The sequence below is a fragment of the Cebus imitator genome, unplaced genomic scaffold (genome assembly GCF_001604975.1).
Source record: "Cebus imitator isolate Cc_AM_T3 unplaced genomic scaffold, Cebus_imitator-1.0 Scaffold447, whole genome shotgun sequence".
In the NCBI taxonomy this organism is placed as follows: domain Eukaryota; kingdom Metazoa; phylum Chordata; class Mammalia; order Primates; family Cebidae; genus Cebus; species Cebus imitator.
The window spans coordinates 1449714-1466598 of NW_016107762.1; the positions used below are offsets into that span (position 1 = coordinate 1449714).

A 16885-nucleotide genomic window follows, 5' to 3' on the forward strand; every position below is an offset into this window, starting at 1 on the left:
CAGGGATGACTTATGGTCACATAAAGTTTTTTCCTTTTGTATATTTTCTATCTATGGCTCTTAGGAGGTAGTTAAAAAAGACTTCAGTTTGCCTTATTCTTGTAATAGGCCAACATAATCTTTTTTCTCTCAGGAAATATATATATGGGGAGAGATACAGAAAAAGGGTTTGGGGTGACTAGACCAGAAGCAAAGCAGCCGAGAATGGTGACAGCATAAACTACTTTGCAATACCAAAAAATTAAGAAAACCTCTGAAACATCCTTACCCACCTACACAGTAACAATCTGTTCACTGTCTCTCCTACCTACAACAGCATGTACTTGCCCAGAGGAAATGGTGGTCAAAAATACATCATCTGCATGTTATGTGTATTACTTATTTAATCCTAATAAAAATCTAATGAGGTAGACACCATTATTAGTCTCATTTTTTTAGGTGAAGAAACTGAGGAGATACAGAAACTATATAATTTACCTAATATGACCCAGGTAATTCATCATGGAGACATAACATTTTTTTTTTTGAGACAGAATCTTACTCTGTCGGCCAGCTGTAGTGCAATGGTGTTATTTTGGCTCACTGCAACCTCTGCATTCCGGATTCAAGCAATTCTCTTGCCTCAGCCTCCTGAGTAGCTGGGATTACAGGCATGTGCCACCACACCTGTGTAATTTTTGTATTTTTAGTAAAGACGGGGTTTTACCATGTTGGCCAGGCTGGTCTCGAACTCCTGACCTCAGGGAATCCACCCGCCTTGGTCTCCCAAAGTGCTGGGATTACAGATGTGAGCCATCATGTCCAGCTGGAGACATGATTTTAATACAAGTTGTCTTTCTCTAAAGATGATGCTCTTACCTATACTATATATTTCTAAAACTTTAGGTTGAATTCTTTTCCATTCCTAGGCAGTGAGCTAGGAATTTATTCATTCATTTAACTAGGATATACTGAGTACCTGCTGAATAGTAAGCACTTTTTAAGGCTCTGGGGTTACACCAGTTAACAAGCAGAGAAAGTTTCTTCTTTCTTTTTTTCTTTTTTTTTTTTTTTTTTTTTTTGAGACAAGGTCTCACTCTGTCACCCAGGCTGGAGTGCAGTTGTGCGATCTCAGCTCACTGCAACCTTCATCTCCAGGCTCAGTTGATCCTCCCACCTCAGCCTTCTGAGTAGCAGAAACCATAGGCTTATGCCACTATGCCCAGTTAATTTTTATATTTTTGTAGAGACAAGGTTTTGCCTTGTTGGCCAGGTTGGTCTTGAACTCCTGAGCTCAAGCAATCTGCCCACCTCAGCCTCCCAAAGTGCTGCGATGACAGGCATGAGCTACCACATCCGGCCATCAGACAAAGATTCTACTCTCGTGGAGTTTACATTCAAATTTGATGAAGAAGGACAATAAAAAAATGCATACGTGAGCAAGTTATACAGTATGTTAGAAGTGCTCATGAAGAAAACTGAAGCAGGAAAGGGAATGGAGATGCTGAGGGAAAAACCTCTGTGGAAAGGTGATATTTTGGGCAAAGATTTTCATTGAGCCACGTGGATACCTGTGATATTTTGGGCAAAGATTTTCATTGAGCCACATGGATACCTGTGGGAAGGGCATCCCCCTCCTCCAACTCCTACCCTTTCTACCCCTTTCCCTCACAGAGAAAACAGCAAGTGCAAAGGCCCTGAGGAGGGCTCCTGCAGGCATAATGAGGAAGAGCAGGGAGACCAAACAGGCAGGAACTGAATAAGTAAAAGATACAGTGAAGGACATGAGGTCAAGGAGGTACCTATGGGTGGCAGGAAGATTTGGGGAGTTTGCGTGAAATGGGATGCTGCTGGAGAGTTTTCAGTAGTGAAGTCACATAATCTGTCATACCTTCAAAGAAAAGAGATAAGGATTTTCATAGGAATCAAAAGAGTCTGGAGAAGGAAGTATGAAAGGATTTAAATGTGTATACACAAAACCAAGCTGTGTCCAAACTCCAGGTCAGGCAGAAGCTGAGGTGTGAGATACAGAAGGCAAAGAAAGTCAGGAAAATCCTTCAAGGGGATGGAGGCTGGGATTCCCTCCTATCTCTAACTCTTCTGCATTTTAAATGGGGACTCTATGGCAGTGTCAAACACTGGCTTTCTGGTCAGGAAAAGTATTTTGGTCAGGAGGCCTTCTTTTTATGACACCTATCAAATTCCACATGTTGTCTTATCTGATCCTCAGAACAATTCTGAAAAGTAAGCATTCTGTGATTGCAGATAGAAGTTGCCTCCAAGTTCAACCCAATATAGTAAATATAATGCAGATTTGATGTTTAAATTTACCAAAATCCAAGTTTTGCAGACTACATTAAGGTATCTTCTGATTAAAATAACTATGAAAAATTTGTAGGAAGGTAACTTTTCTTAAATTCCATAGCTTTCCAGACTACTACATTATTCACTTTTTTTTTTTACCTCTACTTTACTGGCCATACTATAAAACAATTTTTGACTACGATTTGGAAATTGTAAAGCAAAGGAAAGAATGGGTCTTTTTCCCTCCAAACTGTTTTCTACCTCTTTCAACTGGAGATAAAGCCTAAAATGGTTCAATGACGTGGACTGTGCTACAGTGTCATTCTTCTTATACTTTCCTTTTTTATAAGTATTTCTCTAATGATGTTTTGCAGAGATCTGGCAACACTGGGCATTGGGGCATGTCCCATTTACATTGTCGACTTAATTCCTTTTGTAGGATATTGCTCTTCAGAGTATCTATAATAATATTTTTTGATAACTAATATTATATAAAACCAAAACAGAAATAAATATTAGCCAAAAAAAATCAGAATCTCTGTAATTTGCCCTTTAAGTGCATTTAGAATTTTTAAGTAACTTAAAAACAACTGTTAGTTTTGAATCTTCAAGAAATATTTTAAATACTCATGTGTCAGATTTATATGAGTACAGAAACTGATAACTGGCTTAGTCAAGAAGACAAAGCAGAGATAAATTAATGGTGAGGTTTGAAGAGATGTGCAATGATGATAAGGGTGATAGGTAACAGCATTTATGAACCCAACAGAAAACTTAAAGGTCAGAAGTAAAAAAAAAAATAGGATGAAGGGTAAGAACAATAAGGAACTGGAAGATAATCAATAAAATTGGACTAAAAATTAAGGATGAGGTGAGGGATTGAGAGAAAGACTGGAAATGAAGGAAGTGTGCATGTTTAAAGGTGACAAAATTAAATAGAAGGTTAAAGTACGATACAAGGAAAACCCAGAGAAGGCACTGAAAACAGTCTGACCACTACAAAGTATAACTAAGAAAAGGTGGGGAAAACTTGAGTCTTTAGAAGTTCACACAGCAAATCATACAGATCTTCTATCGTAATCCTAACACCCTCTTCAAATTCCAATCTGCCATTCAATTTTTGTTAGTTTCTAACCTGCCCTCAACATCCACTCAGATCTGAGGATTTACCAAACAATTGCATTGGTAATTTAGAGATGAGTTTTGAGGCAATGAGGCATGGGATCTCAACATTTTAAATGGACGGATCTTAAGGTAGACTCTTCACAAATAGTTTGCTAATTAATGTCAGTTGTTACCAGAGCAAAGAATCTATCATTAAATCATGGTACCATAAAACAAAAAGTTATGCTATCTAGGTAAAGAAGCTCTCAAGTCATGTACTTTTAATTTATGATATCGGTATAAGCAACTTGTACCATGATGCTAATGAAGCTTTAGCTCTCTTGCCCAGGATCCTTCCAAAGACTCCAGAAGAGGACCCTAGCAATGTTTCCACTTGCCATATCTTTTTTCAGTAACCTTTGCAATAGTAAGGTATTTTTATAGTCTTTTCTCAAAGGTGGCCCCTAAATTATATATGCTTCAAGCTTTAAAAATCTAGATGTACCACTAAGCTTGTACACAACAAACTGTAGCTATCTATCACATTCTAAATCACATTTTCCCATATATGCCATTTCCCAATTATGCCATTGTCTAGTGTATATGTGTACTGAAATCTTTTCTAAGTACATTTGAAAACATGACATCACCCAATTTTCTAGTTTATAGGATGGGAAAACAGGAGAAACTCATAAGTACCATGCCTCAATTATTTTTCTCAAAAATGGTATTAGGTTTGACACTATGGTATTAAAATCACACATATTTTGACTACTCAACAGTTTATTTGGCAGATGAAATAATAAGCTCTCTATATAACAACTCTCAGTCAGATATAATTTATAAATCTTTTTCTTATTGTGAAAAATTTCTTTTGTCCAAGTAAGAATGTATGTTTAAATAGTAAACATTTTAGAAACTGGTGAAAATATTATCTTTATTTAGTTCAAGAACCTAAAGTGTGATTTGCTTAGGTGAATTGGTTTAAATTTAACCCTCTATTGCTCCAATAATGTAGATTAGGTTTTTTCCCTCATGTGGAAATTTCCTATAGAAAAAATCCTGAGGCAAACTTTAAGATCAAAAGCCACGTTTATCCCTAACACGTTTTAGAAGTTTATTAATGAATTGTTTTCTATCAATTACTTAGAGTACATGGTTTTAAAATTGGTCCCTATAATGCTAAGTTGTTGGGTCAATTGTTTCTAATAGTGTGTCTTCTTTAAAAACTCTAAAAAGTGATCATTTTACTAGTACAGCATTTGGAAATGTGATGTTTAGAATCTAGCTGATCTGAAACAAGATTCTATGTTAATACATTACAGTTTTTGAAAATCATTCCTCACAAAATGTTTGTCTCTTGCCCTTTCAATGGAATTAATTCGTATGAATTTTTAAAATCAGTTTCAACTTAAAATAGAAACTGTAAGCAACATTATTTTTCCAAAGATAATGTCTTATTTCTTAAATCTATATCATAAAATTTAATTTCCTTTAATTCACTATGAATTCTATCATTTTTGAATTGTAACAGAATTAAATACATGTTGTGCCATTTCATTCATAATTCTTTGGCAAATCAAACGCCTTTTTCATTGGGTCTAATTCTTCTTGATGTCACATTGCTAAGCAACTAGAAGAAAATTTAAGAACTGGGTTTAAAAAAAAAAATCCTCATTTACAATTCAAATGAAGGAGCTGCATTCAGTGTGACCAACAGCAGCAGGTAACAATAGATGGCATCTTTTTTCCTCCTTTTAAAAACAGACCATGAATGAGAAATTGAAGCAAGAACACACTGGTCTGAGGAACTGAAACTAAAGGAAACCTCTGTTTTCTTAACATTTGTAGGGATTTGAATTTGATTTTCATTTCAACTCAGTCATGCTTTCACAAACATTCCAACGTTACGTGGTTTTGAAGATAGTTTAGTTAGAAACTCTTTGACTATTCACACACACAAACACATACACGCACGTATCCACCTCCCACCCCAAAGACTGAAATTAAAGTCTAGCAAAAAGCAACACAAACTTACCTTTAACAGAAGCTGAATATGAGGAAATGAAGCAGAGAAAAAGCACAGCAAGAAGAATCATATTGACCAGCGACCCTCAACTGCATCCAGTGCCCAGCTAGGAGTCACTGAGAAGTGGACTCTCTGAATGGCAGCCAATGAGGGAGTGACACTCTTCAGAACCTGCAACAATCATGTTTATCTTTGGAGAAAGGTCAGACTCCAAACTCCAAACTCAGGACCTAAGTTCACGGAAGGGCTCACTATTAATGATTAAACGTAGGTGGGCTGCAGTTTCCAATTTCTCACTTTTTCCTTTTTTTTAACCCAATGAGGAAAATTGAAATGTTTTCATGTTTGAGAGCTAAACCAAACCATTCTACCATCCTATAAATGCAGAAGTACTGAGGGACATTTGAAGAAAAAAACTTTCTGCGTAATATATAATTATCATTATGCCAGTAATAGTTAACTGCCTATATTCACATTACAATACCATGTGGGCGGGTAGTAAGGATTCTCAAACTGAGCTAAACCTAACTAAATTTTAATATTTCTTGTATGGACATCTTTGATGTTTTTATGCTATTTGTATGCTATTACAAAAAATTCACTCTGAATTTCAGGATTTAAACTATTAAGTCATACCACCACCAATCATTTCAAAATAATGTTAAAAGTAGATAGAACTTTCATGAAACATAGATGATTCTTCCTATGTGTGAAACTGTATGACGTCGGAGCAAATCAGCATTGTCTGTCATTAGCATACTAGCAAGCCAATTGAGTATTTTGTAGTAGACCGCTATTTGTGGTCTGTGACAAGACACATTTGTCTGAGTCCACAAACTGGCTGGATGCAGTCCTGTCCTTTCTGAACCCCATTTCTAGGAAGAGATTAAGAGGAGGAATTCCAGCTTTTAGTTCTTTTGCTACAGAATATTAACAAGAAAACTTCTGTAGAATTAAATACCCTAGTATGGCTAAGGTCATACTAACTAAACCAATTCTTGTCCCTAGAAACTCTCATGAGAAAGACCTGATATGAACAAAACCTACTAAAAGGAGGTAGCTTAGGCAATATGTGGGAATGTTTTGGCGTGGAAGGGAAAAATGTGCCACCAAAGGGCTATTTGAATGTACTTTAAAATATTTAGGACCATATTTTATTATAAAATGAATTCTTAAATCTATCCTGGTCACTCTCAAAACCCTTTTCTCAAACCCTAACCTTGAGCTTAAATCTTCAAGACAATCTAGCTAAAAGATAGCAGACTTAATAGGGACACAACAAAATTTAAAATTTAAAAATCTACAAAGTTAAGCATAGTTCCTCTTGAATTTTATCTTTGTATAAAGAGCAAAAGATGAAAATTGTTTCTTATCCTCTATTGAGATTAGAATTTCATTTGCTATCACAAATTTTGTATAAAATACACAGCCACAGTACCTAGCAAAAATAAATTGTTTGGTTGGAAATATCACCTTAGAGTGATAAATACGAAGTTTTCCTGGAGTTAAACAGAAAGGTAGCTTTGTTAAAGAAACGTAAGTTTTTGTGAATTGTAGGGATTATGAATACAAGGTAATGTGAACGTTGCTTTGTTGCTTTCCATTTGAATAGAGTGCTACAGGTTTCCACAATTTCTGTAATACATACTTAGGGATATAAAACCATTATAGTCACTTGAACTTTACTTATATATTTATTTAAATTAAAGGCTAGTTTCTATCATATTTGATTGTATGAGAACTGTCCTCATGCATTTTCATTTGAAGCTCACAGTTATAAGACCTTTAACGTTTGTGGCTAGACTATGTGGTGTATGATACGTGTCCTTCGGGTAAAGTACTATTTGTTGTCAGGTGTTTACCAGAGTCCAACCAATAAAAGACATATCATTATTGCCTAACAAACTAAATTCTATTTCATTTGAGCATTTGATTTCCACTAGAAAGCTCCTATGAGTCACTGTATTAAGTAGTCCTTTCAACACAAGATGTTCAAATAAAGCTGTTTCTGCTGGTTTTAAATAACATCATCCTTTTATAGAATATAAACTTATAACTTTTTTCTTTTTACAAGGACATTTTAGAAAAGACTTCTTGAGATTGTTTCATTACAGATGAAATAAGAATGCCAAACCCTTTCCAAATTCAGTGAACTATGTGTATCAAAGAAGTATTCTCTTCTGTTACTCTGTTGATCAAGCACACCAAACACTGTGCAAGTATGGGCACTACCTCCTAAAACTCACCAGCTATTTCACATGACATGTGAAGCAGGGCAGAAGCAAAGCATAGTAAAAAAAACAAGAGCTGCCATCTTTGGAAAATTTATTATATACTTTTTGTTAGTCACTTTAAATTTTTATAGTAATTCTTACAACAGTCATTTGACATATTAGAAAAATGAGTCTCAGATTAATTTACTGAAATGATTTTAGGACTATAGAAAAATAAAGCTTGAAACCTAGACCCAAGTGTTTTTCTTTGCTTAAAAAATGTTACAGGTTGGGGGAAGTGAGAAAAAAATTGATTTCTTGCAGATGACATGAAATTGTTAATTGGGACTGTCTTCATAGTAAGTCATGACAATTTTGTATGAAAACTAACAGGGCCCTTGATATTTGTGAATTTGTGGTTAGATATTCAGGCTGAACATATAGGGATAAAAGTTGATCTATGCTAGTTAAATCAAAATAAAATTATGTATTTTAAAACAATCCTATTGCAATGAAATTCCTTGGTAGGACATGACACTGTGAAATATTTGCTAACTTCCATTTGCATTGATAAATAAGGAGACTATGAAATAAAGACGGATGATTAATTCCAAAGTACAGTTGTGTTTCTGTTGAGTGTCAGAGGTTGTCAGTAGTTAACGTATTTTCTTAGATTAGAAGACAAACGAACTTCACCCCAGTAAAGGTTGGAAGGAAATACATTACCCTACTAGATATAGATATAGAAAGTCAGGATGTACAAAAGCTATGTGAAAAAAAAAGTCCCTTTATAACATTGAAACACATTGTTCTTAGAAAGGAGTATGACATTAATTAAAAAAAATTAGAAGGACACTTTAAGTTATCCCTACATGGTCATAACAATTTAAAATTGAATAGTATTTTCAATTCAATGAGGGAGTTAGCATTTTGAAGCAATCTTGAAAAAATTTTTAAGTTAAAAATATTCTTAATTTGATGACTTTTTTTATACCAAGGCAAAAATTATACAATAATATATACTTTATTCTAAAGAGTATGGTTTAAGAGTTCTGTATAAGAAAATAAATATTCATTGAATCCTTTTGTCTTATCAAAAGCAAACCTGACACAGGTTTGAAACATTGGGACTCTAAGACCCCAAAAATAACATTCATTTTTCCAAAATAGAGTCATTAACCAAATTTTATATCCCCCATACATATATACACACACATAACTTTGACAACAACCAAAAAAATCCTTTGTATAATATCAGTTACCAAAAGAGAATTCAAAATTATCTTTGACCACACAAAACTGAATCGCAAGCATTTAAAGGAGAGAATTGATGGAAACTCTTTTAGTAGATTACTGTAAATACAACAAGATTTTAATTTTTATCAAAATAAATTTATTGAATATTTTTAAAAAGAAATTTCACAACCTAAAATAAAATGATATACAAGTAACAATGCAATTTTCTCTTTAAAGAATATTCAATGTAACAATTATATTTATGGACTAATTCTTAATATATAAGTATAAAAATATGAATTTATTTGAAGTGGAATCAGAAGCCAATTGTTTTAAGTAATTACCAAAATAAGAAAATAAAAAATGTTAAAGAGAGGTCAAGAGATATAGGGGATAGAATAAGTGGGGCGAAGGCAATATTTGGGGAATATATTTGAAGAATTTCCAAGAACTATTGAAAGGCACTGTATTAGTTCTCCATTGCTGCCATAACAAATTACCACAAAAATGTGGTGGCTTAAAACAAACTTATTGTCTTCTAGTCCTGGAGGTCAGAAGTCTAACACTGGTGTTGGCAGGTATATCCCTTTCTGGAGGCTTTAGGAGAGAATCTGTTTCCTTACCTTTTCTAGCTTCTAGAAGCTACCTGCATTCTTTGACTCGCAGTACCTTCCTCCATCTACAAAACCAACAAGAGTGCGCTGAATCCTTCTTACTTCATATCACTCAGACCATCTCTTCTGTCTCCCCCTTTCATTTTATGAATCCTTGTAATTATACTGAGCCTGCCTAAATAATCCAGGATAATCTTTTTATCTTAAGGTCTGCAGATTGGTAACTTTGATTTCCTCTACAACCTTAACATAGATATTCATAGGTTCTGGATATTAAGGTATGAACATCTTTGGGGACCCATTGTCTGCCTATCACAGATACCAATCCACAGATTCACGAGGCTCAATAAACCTTAAGCAAGATAATTTTAAAAACACACATACAGACAAGTAGACACATCATAACTAAACTGCAGAATATCAAAGAGAAACAGAAGATATTTAAAGGAACCATACAGACAGGACAGGCTATTTTCAAGGAGAAAGAAAAGCAGACAACTACTAAATTATTAACAGTATCAATGAAAATTAGGAGACATTAGAATGTCGTCTTCAGTGTGCTGAGAGAAAATAACTGTGAATTTAGTATTCTATATATATTTTATAAATATGTCTTTTAAGTATAAGCTTGAAATAAAGATTTTCCAGAAAAGTTAAAACTGAAAGTTTAGAAGTAAAAGACCTCTCCAAACGACATCTTTAAAAAAATCTACTTCGATTAGAAAAAAAGGGACCCCAGATAAAATCTGAGATGTAAGAAGGAGTGAAGAGCAAAGAAAGTACGGTGGAGAAGCACACTGGCTCTTAATAAGAGTCTTGTGGGATTGAGCATAAAGCACATAAAAATAACATTTAAAATGGTGTCACAAGGACTTTTGTGGTATAGTGAAAATTTGGATACCATAATGTTTGTTTAATGACAAAAATTAATTCAATAAATTATGGTGTATCAATTCAACAGAATTCCATGAAGCCACTGGAAAATAATATTATATAAGCATGTATTTTGTACAGTATGATATAGGCAAATATGTAAACATATAAATATAGTGTATTTACCATATCTTAGTAAGTAAAAGAAAGCAGTCTGCTAAACAGCAAATATAGATATGGTTTGAGACTTCTTGTGTAAACAACATACAAACATATGAGCACAGAAAAAGTATTAGAACAATATTCACTGAACATCTTAAAAATTATTTTCTCTGAGGGAAAATATAGTTGTGTTTGCATTTTCTTTTTTGCCATTATATTTTCTCACATTCTATAATGTATATGTTACTTCAAAATAGGTTTTGTTTATAACAGTTTTAGAGTTACAGAAAAATTGCTAAAATAATACAAAGATTTCCCATATAGCCTACACAGTTACTTCTACTGTTAGTATCTTACATTAATGTGGTTGATTTATGATTAATAAACCAATACTGATATATTATTAACTGAAATTCATACATTATATAGGTTGCCTTTGTTTTTACCTAATTCTTTTCTGTTCCAATATCCCATCCAGAGTACGTACGTTACATTTAGTTGTCATGTATCCTTAGGCTCTTCTTGGCTGTAACAACTCCGAGGAGAACTGGTCAGATATTTTGTAAGATACTCCTCTAATGGAATTTTTGTGATATTTTTCTTATGATTTGACTGAGGTTGTAAGTTTGGAGGAGGAAAACCATAGAGGTAAAGTGCCATTTTCTTGATACCATATTACATCAGAGGTACATGATATCCACGTGATTTATCTCTATTTACATTGACTTTGATCAGTGTTCTTAGTTTTCTCCATTGCAAAGTTAATTCTTTTCTTTTTCACCCTCTTTTTCCATACTGCACTCTTTGGAGGAAGTGCTATGTACTTCCCACACTTAAGGAGTGGGGAGTTATGTTCCTTCTCCTTGAGGGTGGAGTAGCTACATAAATTATTTTAATTCCTCTGCATGGGAAGTTTGTCTTTAATTTCCCATTGATTTATTTAATCACTGTATCAGTAAGGGCTCATGGATATTTAATTTATCCTTTGAGTTATAATCCAATACTTCTTTGTTGCTACAATTGGTCTATCTTTAGCCACTGGGAGTTCCTTCAGTTGGCCCCGTGTTTCTTTGACATACCTCACTGTATGTGTGTTGTTTCAGTTCTGATTTTGGTTTTGGTTTTTAGCATCTCCTTATTCTCTGGCACCACAAGATGCTTCCAGCTCATCTTGTACATTTTTACTCCAATCTTACAATCAGTCATTTCTCCAAGAATCCCTGGTTTACTTTAATGAAGAATGGTACTAGAAACCAAGATCTGGACACTAGGTGCGTTCATTTTTACAGCATCGTCTTCAAATCATATCTCTCCATTTGTTTAGGCCTTCTTTGACTTCTTTCATCAGAGTTTTGCAGCTTCTTAATGTAGATTCTGTTCAAATTTGTTAGATTTATACCTATTTCATTTTGAAGGGGTTGTTCTTTTTAATTTCAAGTTCCATTTGTGCACCGCTGCTGTATAGGAAAGCAATTGACTTTTGCATGTTAACCTTTTATTATGTGACCTTACTATAATTGCTTATTAGTTTAGTGAGGGTCTTTTTGGTATATTTTTTGGGATTTTCTAGATAGACATTCATGCCATCTACAAACAGCTTTATTTCTTCCTTCCTTTTCTTTTCAAATCTTATTGTGCTGGTTAGAACTTTCAGTATAATGGTGAATGTATATATGTGCTTTTTACATTTTTTATTTTCTTAGATCTGTTACTCATCTTCAAATATTCATTTCTGAATCATTTTTGGTTTTTGTTTATGTCATTCTTTAATATTTTCTATTATTTAAAAATTGCTCTCCTTTTTGAAATATTCCATTATAGTTTTCATCCACCTTTTTTGCTTCATATTCTCTATTCTATTATAGCAACTTTAAATGAAATTCAACCATGATCCTTTTCTGTGGTATACCTTTTAGACTAAGTTATTCTGTACTTTTGAGAGGGAGGATTGGGTAGAATAGCTTTCCCACTTTCATGGCTCTAGAGTTTCCTTTTTAATATTTCATAAAATGACACATTGGTATCCTTGTATTTTCTGAGATCTGTCTCCTTTCTATTTTCCCACTTTTACCTGCATCTGCTTTTTCCTTGGTCCCTGTTGTCTCTGTTCTGTTTAATTCGATTTCTACTTTCTCCTTAGTGTTGGGCTATGTTCAAGAATGGAGTTCCACTGTTCACAGGTCTCACATTCCTCCAGCAACTTCAGACCCTCCTGCTCATTACTTTACACTTAGCTGAGCTTAGAGTCTGCTGAACTCCCTGCCAGTTTTGCCATCAACCTCACACTGGTTTCCCGTTTTCTAGCAATCATTTGTTGGCATTTTTGGGGCCTTCCTATTCTGAGGGTCTTCAGATGATCTGTTGTTTTCCTACCATTTCCTCCTACACAGTTGCTGATGTTGAGTTTTCTCCTTTCTGTTCATATTTTGAGATTTGTAGGGATTCTTTTCCACCTAGTTATGTTATAGCTATCATCTGGGATTGTTGTTATTGTCTATCCTAGATGCTTTATCTGTCTTTATGAGAAGATTCAGGAGGTTCACAGACTACACTGCCTCTCTAATCATCTTCCCAGACTCTTTAATATTCATGTATTACTTGGAAGGATATGGTATTTTAAAATACATTTTAAGTTTTTTTTCTGTATTTTTGGAATCAGACAAAATGCAGGTTGAAATCATTATAGATGAGTGGTAGATTCTTCCCTTTAGCTACCTTTCAAGTCATGTTTAAAAACAGGTTTCTTTTTGGCTTTCCCAGCCTGAAATTAAAGTACTCACAAGCATTATTCTATTTCCACATCTCCTCATTTCCAACTTGCTGAAGAGTAGTCTAAGACTTAAAATTAGAATTAAGCTTAAAAGAATGGAATTTGTAATGATTGCCCAATGTTTGAAATAAAATGTTTGGAGGCGTTCATAATCATATTTATTACTGTATTTTTATGTCCTAAAGTATTAGTTCTATCTGTAGCCCCCTTCTTATTCTACAAACTAGGGTCCAATTTAACAAAGTGGCTACCAATTGTCTGAATATGACCCACAGATATATTTTATTTAGCCTGCTCAGTATTTTAAAACAAACAAAATAGCTGTCAACACTTCAAAACCAGATTTCATATTTATGACTATTGTTAAAAAATTGACATCTGGTGTGATTAGGCCCATATTCTCTCTTGGAACTTGTACCCTGATTAAAAAGGAAAGTATCAGCTTTGTGATACTTTCCTTCCAGATGCTTCTCTCATTTGCTACCTTCCAGTACCCATAGGTATTATGCATTTGTACCCCATGTAGTATCTGGTTGAGTCTATCCTCTTAAATTGTCTTAAACTACTAGTATGCGCTCATTCTTTTTAAATCTGTTTCTACTCAGATGTCCTGCCGACTCCCTAGAATCCACATTTTTAAAATCAAACTATTTTTTCAAAGCCTATTTTTCCTCCAGTATTCGCTAAATGACCCAGTTAATATTATAGTATTCCTAACAGTTTTCCAAGTTAGAGAAACCCTCCAGGTCATCGTCTCCTCCTTCTGCCTCATCCTATCCACAGCTTTTCAGTGATGTGCAAATCCATGATGTGCTTAGGTCTTTGCTTTCACTTTTCCCAATACCGTAAACTTCTTTACTTTGAGACACCTGTAAAACTCCTACTTACTTTCCAAGATGAAACAAAATTATTCAATCTCCAAAACTACGTCCTCTGCCTCAAGGAGCAATTAGTTGCTTCTTTCAAAGTACAAGCATCTCAAGTACATGTTATATGCTATTTATTTACTGCTGGCTCCTCCATTAGATTAGGGATTCCTTGAGGACACAGAGCATGATTTAGTCATTTCTGTATCACCAGTACTAAGACAAAAAGCATAGAACTTGATAAATGTGTCAAATAAATAAACACATGAACTTTACAAATCAACGAAAATATTGTTTCATATGATTTCATCTTCTTAAACTTTCTATATGTTTCAATTTTTTCTCAAATTGACTTCTTTGGATTGATACTAGAATCATTTTAGATTTTGCACCAAATGACTACAAAGTTAAATGTCTAGGACAAAAGAAAATGTATTGGCTTCTTCACTAAAATATGAAGTTTTTTTTGTTTGTTTGTTTGTTTGTTTTTTTGCTTTAAAACTTGGCTTAAACTATCTAAGGATGCCATGTATTAACTCTGAAAAAAATGTATAATTATTTATAAAGCAGATCCCATAGGAGCAACTGAACAGCTGTGGAAAGTTTTGGCACATCACTTTGCCAGCCTGAATTTAATGACCTACATGTGAAGGGCTACATATCCAATTACTAATCCTCCCTCAGCTACTCTTTGCCCTGATATGGAGGCAGCTGAAAAAAGACGCCCTACTAACAGATCAGAAGTAGATCCAGACTTTTTTGCTAGTGCTCAGTTAAGAAAGATCTTTCAGGTTTGAGATGAGGAAAACAGAGAGGGACTCAGAACAGTGTTGTATCTGACACAGTGTTTCAAGTAAAATTTAAAGGCTTATGGTGAGAATGACTTTAGCTTTGTAACTAAAGACAAAGAAATTTCAGCTCTTTTAGAAAACCTCAAATTCTGAATTTAATTTTCTATTCACCGAAGCATTTAAACATGTTCAAATATCTTCAAGCATCAAGGATAATTTACTTTAAAATTCTTTCTATGCTGAGAAGCCAGTCTTCTATTCAAAAATGCAAACCTCATTCTCATCTTCAATTTCTGCAATAATTACCTATTAGGAGAAGAGGGGGAAAAAAACTAAACAGAAAATGACAATCTATGGGATTGTGTTTCATTTCTCTTTAGTTGACATAGTCTATACAGATAAAAAAGATTATATAAGGTCAAATATTATAAACAATGAAATGTCATCTGATGTTTTGCAAAACAGCATAGAAAAAATAGTTAAAGGAATGAATAAAGAGTAAAGCTATGGCTGTTTTACCTGAGCCATGAAAAAGGCTTACAGATTCTAAATTTAAATGCATTTTATTGTGAATCTGACTCACTTTTTGAATTTAATTTTCCACTTATGTAAAATCATGTGATACGGTAATTTTCTGTATAAATTAAAAATAACTGGAGGGAAGATCCAAGATGGCCGTTCAGGATTGCAGCTCCCAGTGAAAGCGCAGAGGGTGAGTGGACGCCGCATTTTTATTGCCCACAGACTAGGAAATTCCCAGGCGGAGGAGCTCCACGGGTCGCCAGTGCAGCTGTTTCGGCCAGCGCGGCTGTCCCAGCCGGCGCCGCTGCTTTGCCCCGCACGGCTGCTTTGTCGGCGCCCCGGAGCAGCGGTTCAAAATACACCGTACAAAATACACCGGTCCGGGTGCCCTTCTGGCTGGTGATTGGAGCCACAGGAAGTCACCCATTCGTCTGTATAAAAAGGGGACTGAGCAGGGAGCCAGGAGAGTAGATTCCAGGGCAAAAAAAGCGCCACGAATCTCAGTGCCGCTGTTTAAGCCAGCACAGTGAGTTGTCGCACAGGAAAAAACACACACTGCGGCGCCTCTTCGACAGGCGAAAGGAATACCAACTTTAAAAAAAAAAAAAAGGCACTGAGGCAGGGAGCCTGACGATCAGGCTAGGCTGGTCCCACCCCCACAAAAGAACAGCAATCAGAAACTCTGGATTGAGAGTTTCACAGCAAGCGCTGCTGAACCCAGGACAGTCCAGCTCTGTGGGGGAGGGGCGTCCGCCATTACCGAGGCAGCCCACCACTTCAGAGGTAGTCAGTCAATGCTCAGGCAGCCCGCCGTTGCCAAGGCAACCCACCATTGCTGAGGCAGCCCGCCATTGCCAAGGCAACCTGCCACTGCAGAGAGGCTCTGCCTTAACAGAGGTGGGCCACCCTTGCCAAGGCAGTTCTAACTACACCCATATAAACAGGACTGCAGGGAAGTTCACTCGGCAGCTGGACGGAGCCCACAACAGCTCAGCAAAGCCTCTACAGGCAGACAGTGACTAGGCTGCCTCCTTGCTGGGCAGGGCAGCTCTGAAGGAAAAAAAAAGAAGGCAGCAGAATAACGGAAACTCATAAAGCCCTAAATCCCTGGGACAGAGCACCTGGGAACAAAAAGCAGTTTATGAGTTCTGCTGCAGCAGACTTAAACATACCTGCCCAGCAGCTCTGAATGAACAACAGAGCTCACAGCTCAGCATTTGAGCTCCTATAAAGAAGAGACCGTCTCCTCAAGCAGCTCCCTGACCCCTGTATATCCAAAGAGCCACCTCATAAAGGAGAGACCAGACTGACACTTGGCGGGTATCCTTCTGGGACAAAGATAGCAGAAGAAGAAAACTGGTAACAACTCTTACTGTTCAGCAACTGCTGCAGGTGAACCCCAGGCAAGCAGGGCCTGGAGTG

The 16885-nt window shown here is 35.5% G+C and overlaps 1 protein-coding gene and 1 long non-coding RNA gene across 2 annotated transcripts in view; both read right to left on the minus strand.

Annotated features, from left to right (window-relative positions):
* Positions 1 to 5684, minus strand: part of LOC108291182 (microsomal triglyceride transfer protein) — a 48694-nt gene extending 43010 nt beyond the window's left edge. Inside the window, exon 1 of the mRNA XM_017511369.2 lies at positions 5426 to 5684. Coding sequence (XP_017366858.1) covers positions 5426 to 5486 — 61 coding nt within the window. The 5' untranslated portion in view covers positions 5487 to 5684. The remainder of the gene's footprint in view (positions 1 to 5425) is intronic.
* A 5323-nt stretch (positions 5685 to 11007) lies between these two features.
* LOC119468546 overlaps positions 11008 to 16885 on the minus strand; it is a 12442-nt gene continuing 6564 nt past the window's right edge. Inside the window, exon 2 of the long non-coding RNA XR_005197240.1 lies at positions 11008 to 15247. This is a non-coding gene — a long non-coding RNA (uncharacterized LOC119468546). The remainder of the gene's footprint in view (positions 15248 to 16885) is intronic.